General features: G+C 37.9%; 1 protein-coding gene across 1 annotated transcript; it reads left to right on the forward strand.

The window, feature by feature from the left end:
* Positions 1 to 733: 733 nt before the first annotated feature.
* On the forward strand, positions 734 to 10,518 carry tm4sf5 (transmembrane 4 L six family member 5). Its single transcript, XM_035674917.1, has 5 exons — positions 734 to 1,024; positions 2,343 to 2,423; positions 3,414 to 3,553; positions 5,612 to 5,804; positions 7,358 to 10,518. Exons 1-5 carry the CDS (start codon positions 851 to 853, stop codon positions 7,373 to 7,375), a joined length of 606 nt encoding a protein of 201 aa, XP_035530810.1. The 5' UTR covers positions 734 to 850; the 3' UTR covers positions 7,376 to 10,518.
* The last annotated feature ends 2,258 nt before the right edge of the window (positions 10,519 to 12,776 follow it).

Here is a 12,776-nt window from a genome sequence, read left to right on the forward strand (position 1 = left end):
TTGCTGGGCTCTTTTAGGGCCCAATTTAGTAAATAATCACTTTTACTTTCTCCAGTTTTTTTTTATAAATAAAAGCCCACTTTTCTTTAAATCCAGATACCTGCAGGTTTGGTATCATTACAGAAACAGAACAGAAATCTTTAGACGGATACATACTAAAGCTTATATACAAGAGCTGATTGCTAATTAACCAAAGGAGGTGATGTTTCATCTCATATCTGTGATGCTTTAAATTAAGCACAAACACAAGCTTATTAATTTACACCTCGTTCTGTACCGGTTGGTTAAATTTTATATCTGTGCTTGACAGAGCTTTTATTAAGCCATACTGTAGGCCAAGCCCTCTCTCTGTTTGTAGTGGGCCATAAATAGAACAAACACACTGATAGCATAATGAGCAGGTATCAAAGGGCGTCCAGTTGCATATAGAGCCCCCGGTACACACACACACACACACCCTGGCGCCCCCCTCCCGTCTGTGTTATATAGTTTGTTTAGGTTTAATGTTTCAACTGTTAGAGGAGTGTTTTTCAAAACTGAAGATTTTCAATATTATCTGAGGCACATGAGAAGACACACAGGTCTGAAATCAGATTACAAGCCGGCCACACCAATACTTGGCCTTTGCTCTCCCCCTCCTCCTCTCCTTCCTGCTCGAACTGTCACTGGCTGTGTTTGACTTTCAGTGTGAAAGGGGTTAGCTTCTCATACGCCTCCCTTTTTTTTGTTTCGCCCATACCGACTTCCTTCTACCTTAAAGAGAGGAAATCACACTCGTAGTGAGAGGAGGAAAGGAGAAGGAGCAGCAAATTAGATTAAAAAACAAAAAAACAAAAAAACAAAACCAAACATGTGTTGTATGGGGAAATGTGCCCGCCTGGTGGGCTTGATCCTGTTGCCCACAGCGTTCATCTGCATGATCGCCAACCTGCTGCTGTTCTTCCCCGACGGGAAGAGTCTGGAGAATGATCAGATCTCCCTCCAGGTCTGGCTCATGGGGGGACTCATCGGAGGAGGCCTCTTTGTGAGTAAAGCGTTATGATCTGTATTTGATGTTTTATTGTTTGTTTTATTGGATTTTTCAGTCATTAACTCAGCTCTGTGTAAATCTGTAAAATCTCATTGTTTGTTTGAGTTTTATTGAGTATGATTGATTGACAAGACTTTTTTTAGAAGTGTATTTTGTCCAGTAATTATATATATAAAGGAGTCCAGACTGACAAAACTTTAACTAAAATTCTATTCATAAACTGTTGAAACATAAAAAATATTTCATGTTGAATTACAGGGAAACATGAGTGAATGAATATGATGTCAGGTATCTACAAAATATAATATTGAAGTCAGCATTAGATTTTTCTTTAACAATCATTGAAATGAGCAGTATAAAGTACAATCTTAAGGTACTTCTACTTATACTTATTAGTATTTCCATTTGATGCTACTTTATACTTACGATGAACTACAATTTGTCAGCTATACTCTACAAATTAAGATTTTACATACAAAATGATGAACTTACAGAATGATGTATTGTTAAAGATTAAATCCCCAAACATATACATAAATAAGTTCAATGTCAACCCACTTCCACGATTGAAATGCAACTTACACCTTAATACAATGTAAAAACTACTACTATTACACTATTATATACATTACTTATGTTACATACATAACACTAATTTTCCAGACATTTTTCAGCATTGAGTACTTTGACTTCTGATACTTTTGGTACATTTTGCTGAAAATACTTTTTATCACAACAGATTTTACTTATATTACCTCCACCGCTGTATGTGTGACAGTGTGAAAAACATGTTTTAGTATAAAGAACTTGGAGGGAAACTTTGACCGTTAAGAGATTAAAACACTGTTTGATCCTCCCTACTGACGTCTCCACTGAAATTATCATGATATTTTAAAGGTTGACAGGACCATAAATAATTCATAAAAATATAAACTCATAAATCGCAGACCTTTGAATCTTGACAGACATGTCTTAATCATCGTGATATTAGTTTGGAACAGTGACCAGGAAGTTTGAATTATTTCCTTTTCCTATGTGGATGTCATTGCCTCATGGAACAAGACAACTCGATTCAGGATTCACCAATATTTGGTTTAGGAGATAAGAGAACACACACAGGCACACACATAAATGCAAATGTCTAGAAGGGCAATGTGTGTACATTTATGTGCACACACACACCTGTATATTAAATGTGAGAGATAACATATTAACTCTGGCTCACATTTAAAATAACTTGGAGTAAGACATCACATGCGCTATGTCTTGCTTGATGAATAAATAAAAAAGGAAACTGTTTCCAACTTTTCAGATGCTGTGCCCGAGCTGCTCAGCTATCAGGGCCGGGGGCAAGGGTTGCTGTGGAACAGGTTGCTGTGGCAACCGTTGCCGGGTGAGTAAAGTGAGATTTACATGTCAGTGTAGGGACTGCACTGGTAATGATGGGTGGTAAAAGGCAAAGGTGCCGGGCGATTTCATACCAAAAATGGAAGGACAAACTAGACTAATGTGTATGTCATCAGCATTACACCAAAGATGGACAGTACTATTACTTTATTTATATTAACTGCACTGTAAATTACTATTTAAAGTAATTTTTGTTTAATATACTTTAGCTATGAATATCCTCCATAGCGGCGCCAATAGTTTTCATTTCTCTTTAATTATCAGGAACTAGACTGCTAATTGGCTAGTTGTGGCAGGTCAGCAAAGAAAAGCAGTCTAATCTGCCTTTAATGTGTGTATTTTATTTTGTAATTTTGTAGTTTGATATAAGTTTAAACTCTATTTAATATTCAAATTTTTAATGAAATTGATTTTATATTCATTTTTGTTGAGTGTCAATCTTCCACCTCAACCTTGAAAATCTTAACTCCATCCATTGAGTCTTCGTCCATGGATGGACTCTGCTCTCTTGACACGGAGATAGCACAATATCTATCTGAGCTATCTCTGTGTTAACTGAGCAATCTGCTGAGGAAAACCATCAAATTTGGTTGAAAGCCCTAAAAAAAACTAGATAGTGGACCTTGGGCTAAGAATTTTAAGTTCTCATTAAGTAAATTTTAAAAAACAATTTGCAAAAAAGGACACCCTGAGGAGGAATTCCACTTTTAGGCTTTATAGATTATACTAATAGATAACGACAGGGGGCGGATCTAGAGGGGTGAAAATATTCCTGTCCACCCCAGTTTGGTGTCCTATTTAATACATTTATTTAGATTGATTAAAAAAAGCCACCTGTAGATATTGCTTTTCAGTGCTTTACTAATGTGATCACTTACAAGATGTTCATTTGTTTTGTTTTTTCCAAGCGAATATTGATATATGCGATGGTTTGCAATTGAATTAGCATTAATCAATCCTCCTATCTTTCATTCAGATGCTGAACTCCGTGTTCTCGTCTGCTTTTGGCCTGGTTGGAGCGATCTACTGCACCAGTGTGGCCTCAGCCGGTCTGGCTATTGGACCCAAGTGTTTGGTGAACGGTGAATGGGAATACCCCTTTGAAAACCTCGGCACGTGAGTGTTTCTCACACAATATGCTTTTTCTGACCATGTAGGTGATGCTGTAGAATATCTCCAGTGTCTAATAGTGCCTTACAAGTATTTATCATCCTCATATTGCAAGCCCTTCCTCATTCCTTTCCTGTGTATCACTTCTCTGTTATCTCTATCAGCCATACTTTCATTGTCTTTGTTAAAGCTGCAGAATAGTTTCAGTTCTTGAGTATAAAATATAAAATAATTGCAATATTTGTAATAATCCAGTAGGTGGCAGACTGGACCAGCACTCTCTGTCTTGTGTTCAGTTGCTCTAGTCTAGTCTACTGTACTTTGGCTTCTTGCTGGACCCCAAACCATATGAGTTAAAATAAAGCCAAAGTGCTTATGCTCCGTTGAGAACATGACTGGCACTATGGAAACATTTTACAAGCTTAGGCAGGTAAAAGTGAATCACCTGATAGAGGTCCATCAGGCGACTGGGGCAGTTGTTAATAAATATGAGCATGTTGTTAATATGTAGATTACGATGACAGCAGTTTAAAGGGCACCAGTGTTCACAGGGAGGGAACCAAGTTTGATTACACAATGGATGTTGGGATATTAATATTCAACCTCAGATTGACCTTCCTCCAGCAAACCTCAATTTCCCTTTTTTTTTGTTTTTCTATGAAGGGTTCTGATATCCTGTTTAATGCCTATTCTACTGCACACAGTGAACAGACTTTAGTCCTAATATGTCCAATAGTGCCGAAACGATCAGTTGATTAACAGATTTGTCAATCTGCAGAACGTTTGTTTCCAACAATACAATTTTTTATATCCTTACTAGTTGAATATCTTTCAGTTTTGGACTGCAATCTACTGTCTTTCTGTAATGTAAGTGAAGAAATGGGGAAGAAGGGCTTCATGTTTTCTGCTGTAATCTGCAATAGGACTTTGAAATGAGGAAACTGATATCTCTGGGAGACTATTGTGAACTATGTAGTAACTCTATGACTCCTTTATTTTAGTCTTTAGTGTTTTTAGTTTATCTTTCAAACTTCCAGGTCTCCCTTGCAAAAGAGGTTTCAACTTCAGTTGGACTTACCTGTTTGAATAAAATTAAAGACAACATTATGAATCAATTAATCAAATAAATAATGGAAATATTAACTGATAATGGAAAATCATTTGAAGCCGTAATCTCCAGCACATAAAGAGTCGTATCAGTGTTCGTCCCTGTCTTGTCTTTTAAAATATTCACATGGCTAAACAATTTCACCACAAGGTCCATTTATCAGCGGTTTGGGAGCTTTTGATTGTATCACATGATCTTCAGCAGTCAATAGGGTTTGCCCAGTTGATGTAAATTTAAATGTTTCAGGACTTCTCAGTAACAATGATTTGTTTTAAAGGAATAGTTTAACATTTTGGCACATATGCTTATCGACTTTCTTGTAGAGAGTGAGATGGGAAAATGGATACCACACTCATACTGTATGGTAAATAAAGCCACAGCTAGCAGCCAGTTAGCTAAGCTTAGCACAAAGACTGGAAACAGGGGCAAAAAGATGGCCTGACTGTCCAAAATGTAGCCTATACTTGTTACACTGTTTTTTGTACAGATGAAACAGATAACGTGTTACATAGTAATCTGGTAGGCAGATACCTTTGGACAGAGTCAGGCTAACTGCTTCTGTGCTAAGCTAAGCTAAATGGCTTCTGGTACTACAAAAATCATTATGTGAGTGGTATCAACCCTCTTATCCAACTCTTGGCAAGGAAGTTAGAAAGTGTATTTCCCAAAAGGTCAACCCATTCCTTTAATTTTCCACTATTAATCATTTCGTTAAATGTCACTTTTCTCCAACAAAAAGCTCCTCTCTCAGTTCTTCTCCTCTCTACTTTCCATGTGCTTTCTTTCTCCACTTCTCACTTGTTCCATTCACCGTCTTACTGACACATTTTTCCTCAACTCAGTCATCACACTTTTTCTTCCTGCACCCAAACTTGGCCCTCTATACAGATATTTTCATTAATGCAGTGTGTGTATTTTGGACATTGCTAATGGTCTACTGCTGTTCTCCCTTGCAGAGGTAATAGCAGCTACCTTGTAAACCAGACTCTGTGGACAGTCTGCGAGTACCCTAAGAACATTGTGATGTGGCACGTCGTCCTCTTCTCCATACTGCTGACCATGGGTGTGGTTCAGCTGGTGCTCTGTGGCATCCAGGTGGTCAACGGATGCTTGGGATGTCTCTGCGGGGACTGTCGCGACAGCAAAGATGTAGGTGAACAAATCCTGAAAATCATTTAAGTAAACCGAGTTAGGAGTTATGCAAATCTTTAAAATGACACAATGAGTTGTGGACAGTATTTCTGAGCGGGGGGGGTCATTAAAGCTACACATAGGATCTAGAGTGGCAATAAAAGGGGGAAGCAATAAAATCTTAAACAATTTTATCAAACTGGACAAACAGAATGTTCTGTACTAACTGGTTTGGTTACTGGGAGAGAGCCAACTATTCTTAGATGCTTTGGGAATGACTCGGCCTTATTGCAGTTTCCTAGTATTGCTTTAGTGCTGTTTTGATTGCAATTGTGGATTGCTATGAGGTCTGCTACTGGTGGAGGAAACAGGAAAGGGAAAAAGTTTTGTAGTTTTGATCCTGTGTTGATAATATGGGTGCAAGGAAGCAGGTAGATTGGCTGGGAGTTGCGCCAGTAAACAGGAAAATTGATCTCCACTCATTTAAAGGAATAGTTTGACATTGGGACATTGTGTCATCTTTAAACTTTTGTATGGATTAACCAGTCAGCTTTAGAGGTGTTGGTCAGTGGATTTTGTTACCTTTGGACGGAGCCAGGTTAGCTGTTTCCCCTTGTTTCCAGTATTTGTGCTTATCTAAGCTAACTGGCTTTGCTTATGCGTTATTTCCCAAAATGTTTAACTTCCTTTTAAAGGAATACAATATAATTTTAAATCTCTCTTTACAAAGCCAGGTTAACTTTTCCTCTATATTCCCCGATATTATCAGCCAATATTTGCTGATACTCTTTAATTTCTTGGTTCATTTCTAGAGTTGGTTGACAATATAGCGTATATGTTACGTTGAAGATTTTACTTTCGTAAGATTTAAGATCTTAGGATTTAACTTTATTCTTAAATAAAGTTATTTGTTTAAGAAAGCACCCTTCTGAGTACCTTTGCAGTCAAAATCGGTCTATTTTAATTTCAGTTCAAAAACTCACTGAATCTGCTGCCATATCAGTAATTGGTGAATTTTCGGTCGGGCTCTAGCCATCATATCTTACAACTTTCTTAAACAATGTCCTACTTCTTTTTATTCAGATGTGTTTAAGGTTCACTGAAAATAAATAATAAACCACACTATATGATGACTCCAATAATGTACAATAAATAAACTGCCAACTTGGAAAACTGAAGACAAGACATTTATCATTTTGCACTTTTGAACAGAAATATCCACACAGGTTGAAGATTAAGCTCAGATTTCACACATGATTGAACATATATTGAGGACTGCTAAAATAAGTTTTTTGCTGACGTGCATGTGGACACATTTCATATGCACACTAATAAGTGATATAAGTTGATTTGAAGGACAGGATTTACACATCGTTGTATCCAAAGAATAATTCATCATTGTACTACATTTCTCAGGAAATAGACTTATAGAATAGATCTTTGTGTACTGTGTCAACAAATGTCTACACATTAACATGATGTTCACATATATTAACAGCTCTGTCAGTCATCTGAGAGCTTGCTTCCTGTCCCAAACATGAAATAAACATGTGACTTCTGTCCTGTTGCAGGATGACGGCGGATTGTGAAAGTGAAGAAGATTGCCCGGTTGTGACTTCAGGTCGGGAGGCAGTTTTTGTTTCACAAAGTCCATATTCAGGGATTCCTTTCTGTGAAACATGTTGAGATTTTATTTTGATACCTAATGCTTTTGTTCAGTTGGCTTTTTTAAAATCCAAATCTCCATTATTGTATGAATTTTACTCTAGCTGAGGGTTTGTGTGTATTGACTGACTTATTTTTGGTTGAATTCTTCATTAAAATCAAGTCATTTCCATAATGAACTCCAAATGGTATGACATACAAGGATCAAGGCGTAATTGTAAATAATTACATGTGTTTGTTTTATGTACCTCTACATCAGGTGAATGTGACAACACAACAAGAGATCATGACCGATTATGTACTATTTAGCCATGTTTAATGATTGGATTTGTGCATAATTTGTGAAGTCAGAGAAGTTATATCAGTTCTGTGCAACATTAAAAACTTGTTTTCTTGATCATTTTTTATGTGAACTTTGCCCGCATTGATATTTACGGAAACCCTGTGCACTCTGTAACTCCAGTTGTGGATGTTCTCTAGTCAATTACTCACCTCATGCTGTGCCCATGCAGCCAGACAGCCAGATCTAACAGGATTATTGTGCGTAGAGACAAGGTCAGAGGTCAGAATGCCCCCTGTGGACACAGTGGACACTGCAGCTGCATAAACAGTTCAAGATCTGGACCAGCAGCGCCTGTTAGGTGCAGGTTAAGCTCATAATCTTTTGTTGCCATGGAGCTTCTTCGTGGTAATTGTTACCTAACTTTAAAGTTAAAAGCCTGTTGCAGAGCTGCACCCAGGTAAATATAGACACACAAAGTCTCTTGAGAGAGACCAAATAACCCAAAGCTGTTGCTCAAAGCTAAAGCCAAAGTCACTGCCACTACAGGTGAATACATTGACTCATTGCATCATAAATAATGTCTTTTGTGATGTTTTTTGTGTTTAAACACCTTTTCAGTAACTTACACATTTTAGAAAAGTGTTTCTTTTTTCAAACTGTTCACATACTTCCAGGACAGGGAGGGGAAATTATGTTGGTGTGGAAATAATGCCTGTGCACAACACCGTGACCATCTAAGCTAACTCACTGGCCTGTGTTATGCAGCTCTCTTATATAATGCACAGCACAAAGCGAGGAAGGAGCATAAGTGAGAAGAATTTGGAATAAAAGAATGGTTGGACAAAGGGAGGAAAACGGGAAAGGGGCCCAGTCTCAGCCACTTCTCATGCAAATCGTAGCCCCTCTGAAAGAAACTAGAGAGGCAAAGAAAGTGTAATTTAATGACATGGCGGACAAACACTGGTGTAAGTGCGTGCATGCGATGAGGGACCCTTGAACAACAGAGAGAGCTTCCTTCAAAAATACAAAAAAGAGGAGGAACAAGAGAAAATAACAACAAAAAGCAGTCATTAGAGCACAAAATTCTTCTGTCATATCTGCCTTGTGCACTCGGTTAGACCCAGTGGTGAGGCCATTATTTTGAAATGTGCCCATTTCCCAAAATTGAGCCCCTCTTCTCTCTGATTGATGTTTTTCAGGCTTGACTGACATAACAAAGAGAAAAACAGGGTGACATGGAGCAGCCAGTATGGACCAGACCAGCTCAAACTGAATTTGGACAGAGCAGGACAATGGTAGAAAATGAAATCTGCTGATGATAAAAGCTTTTAATTGAACAAGGCCATCCCTGTTCTCACTTTTCCCGTCTGTTCCTTGAAATCTACTCAGTACACCCACAACTGTGGCTTCAATTTAAAAGCAACAGTCATGCTGAAACTGGTGGCACAAACTGTGACACACGTAAGTGATAGCTCAGCGGTGTCCACCACCCAATAATTATGTCAACCACGTAATGAATGATCCAAGCCCAGCCACAAAGTAGACAGTCAGGTACACTCAGCAGGTCTGCAAGCAATTTTATTTACAACTCTTTCATGAGTTGTACAAATTATTTTTTAAACTAATTTTCCAATTATGTAATTGTACTTTTACACCTCTCTGGTAAAAGCATCTTGGTGTTGTTTTTGAATGTGCTCTATAGATAAATGGACTTGATTTAACTGCTCAGCACACTGCACTGATATTCAGCCAAATTAAAATGACATTTTATAGTAGGATCACACAAAAAAAGCCAAAAAAGTATGTAGCCAAAGCTTCTTTGTCAGGTCTAATAGCAATTTCTGCTAAGGTAACAATTGCTTAAAGATGCTGACAGCACCCGTGTTACTGGCACTATAATATCATACAACCCTGAAACATGATATTTTACACTTGGACCACACATTAGCAACAAGACATCGCGTCACTTGTGTCCGTCATTCCTTAACAGCAACCAAGAGCAAGACAAACTGCTGAACTGCAAGCTGCTGTTCACTAGCTTTGCTCTGCATGGGGCTGGGAGGTTTAAGTCCAGTTGGTTAAATGAAGTCACGCACAAAGAAGGCACCCTCAAAATCTGCCCTACAAAGGCAAGAGGCTGAAACTAAATATTTGGTTAAAATTTTGTTTTTTTAATTGGCCAGTTAAAGCAGGTAGACTATAACTTTAGCTAGCTGATGTGATCGACACAGATATCTTTAGGTAAAGCTAAAACAAAATGTATTGCATGAATGATCTTGGTAATTCCATACAACTAAATGAGCCAGCAGCTAAATCCAATCACGATGGAGACAAAATCCTTCTGCTGTGAAGGTCTGTTTTTCCAAAAAGTACGCTCTTCCTGGAGTTATTTGCCTGTAGTATAATGTGTAATGTTGTGTATTTGGACATACAGGAAAGGAAGGAATTCAAGTGACATTTGTCGTCATAGTCAGGTGACCTTAATCGTCATGGTAACAATAATAAACTACAGATGATTGACACTGTATAATGGCTTGATTAGGTTTCAACATCAAAACTACTTGAGTTTAGGAAAAAATATCATCTTTATATCCATATAATCCATATGACATCTTGGTAATAGTTTTTCCAAATAAGGCAGCAGTTAAATTTACGCTCATGGTAACTATTTTAGCGTTAGCAGATCTCTCCTGACTGCTCAACTTTTCCCTCTACTAGAGTTCATAGAGTTCATATGCTTTAGTGGAGTTAAGCTACTTTTAATTTACATGTAAGAAGTTGTAAATTAACGTCTTAATGAATTCATTATATTGATTTATTGATATTGATTTGTAGACAGACAAAAAGACACCTAGAAAAACAGAATAATCTGACACATGAACTGTAAATAATCAAAATAAAGATTATTATCCTAAACAAACCTATCTATTTGTCTGCTCTTCATCCTCAGATTGTCTATTTACTACACCCAGGATTATCAACTGATTTGCATGGTATGTAGGATACAATTGTGATTAGACCCCTTCCTCTGGGCACTTCAGGATTAATGTGATCACTGAAAACAATAAAAGTGTCAGGATTTCTCTTGATGAACTGAAAACAGTTCATGGTAAAGTAGCATGAGATAAGTGACATACTATACAGAGGAGGGGGTTGCGGGGAGGGGTGGGGAGCAGGCTGAGGACAGTAAAAGATTGTCACAGAGGCTGAAACTGGCCATGAGCGACCTCAGCCAGTTAGTCCCGGTCTTGGCTCCACAGAAGCATGCCAACATCAACAAAAAAATCAACAGACTCTGGGTGTGGGAATGTCTGGACGTCTGAGGGAGGAGGGAGGGAACAGGCAGATGAGGTGGGGAACAGTAAACACTCACACAGTGGACTCAACTGGTTTGATCCTGCAATGACTTAAATTTTGTTTGTTTATATAGTATTTTAATAAAAATAAATGTATCTGATTTTAACGCCTTATTTTGAAATATTTTTGATATTAGGCCTGAAGAGTAACTTAGTGGCTGGAGAGACATGTTAACATCTGTCCTGCTTATTTCTTTTCAGCAAGCATTTAAAAAAACATTTTTAAAATCACTGCAGGGTCAAGAAGCTATTAATAAATTTGTTTCGGAGGCTAATTATATCAAATTAGCCTGTATTTAGATGTCATTAGATGGGTGTGACTACTCACACAGACTGTAGTTTCCACACCTCATAAACTCGTGCACACTGTACTAATAAACCTCCTTTTTCTGATGCAGTTTAAGGTTGTGAACTTCTGAAAGGTCTTTAAATTATTCATAAGTGAGGAAAGAAGAAAATAAAACATTGTTGCCACACAAATGTTGATCTTTTCTTCCTCTTTTCACCTCTTTGGCTCTCTAAAATGTATTCAGATGGGTCACAAGTATTGCTTGACTACAGAGTCACATGTCAAAAGAGATAGGAAACTAACAATATATCCAGGCCTGAATGGTGAAACCAGATTCCAAGTTACTTTTTATGAAACATTAGTGTAAATGGCTGCTTTTATATAAAAATTTGCCACCTATTCACACACTTTGGGGCACTTTGCTTAATAGAGAATAAATCCAAATCCAATAGAGAATATAGAAATAAGAGCCATTTAACAAATACGTACTTTTATTAGCTTTTTTCTTTGTGCTTCTTCTGACGATTTCAACCCTTTTTCTTAACATGCAACAGCATTTCTTTGGTTCATCTCTTTTAAACTTAATTACTTATGTTACGTACAATTTTGAGGTTTGAAAAAACTTCCATTTTAGACTTTATTAATTTTTTTATTAACTCTTTAGTCCTAACACAACTTTTTCCCCAAAAGATACACACCCATTTTAACTACTGATTGATACATGAGGAGCAATTACGTGTTACATTTACATAATGTTTCAGTGCTAGTATTTTTAGATTATGGATGGGCTGCGTTTGACCCTCTCCTGCCCCTTGTTCATTCTGTCTTTGTCATTGCTGCACGTTCACAGCGCTGCTATTCCTGTCCCTCGGCCAGTGGAGCAGTGGCACTGGGGGATCCAACTACCAGGGGGGTGAAAAATTCACAGGGGATGATGTCAGTATTATGACAATGTCGCTTTCCACCTGCCACCCAGTTTGTCCCCCAGCTGAAAGTGTCTGATATCACAGTGGCACTTGAGGCCAATGGGAAAGTGGGAGTGGATCAGTTCCTGATATCTGAGCCTCCCAGGAAGCTAATAATCGTATTCGAGCCACTGGCAGACTGGCAGGGACTCTTGTCACCTTACAAGGAGAGGAACAAGTGTCTGAATGCACAGAGGTGACACCGCAGAGGCACCACTTGACTCTCTGTGGAGGCCAGACGATTACCTCAGTAAGAGTTTGGAATCTGTTGCACAAAAACGAAAAGGACTGTTGCTTAATATGCTTTCATAATTCACAAGTTTATGTTTATAAAATGAGCTTCGAGGAAGTTTAAAGTCCTATTGTATTTCTTGTTCCTACAGTTGGATGTTTGAGCTTCACTGTGCAGAATTATGTCTGTGCAGAGTTTGA

Source organism: Morone saxatilis, unplaced genomic scaffold (assembly GCF_004916995.1).
Source record: "Morone saxatilis isolate NCDOM2014 unplaced genomic scaffold, NCSU_SB_2.0 Contig4, whole genome shotgun sequence".
NCBI classification, from domain to species: domain Eukaryota; kingdom Metazoa; phylum Chordata; class Actinopteri; family Moronidae; genus Morone; species Morone saxatilis.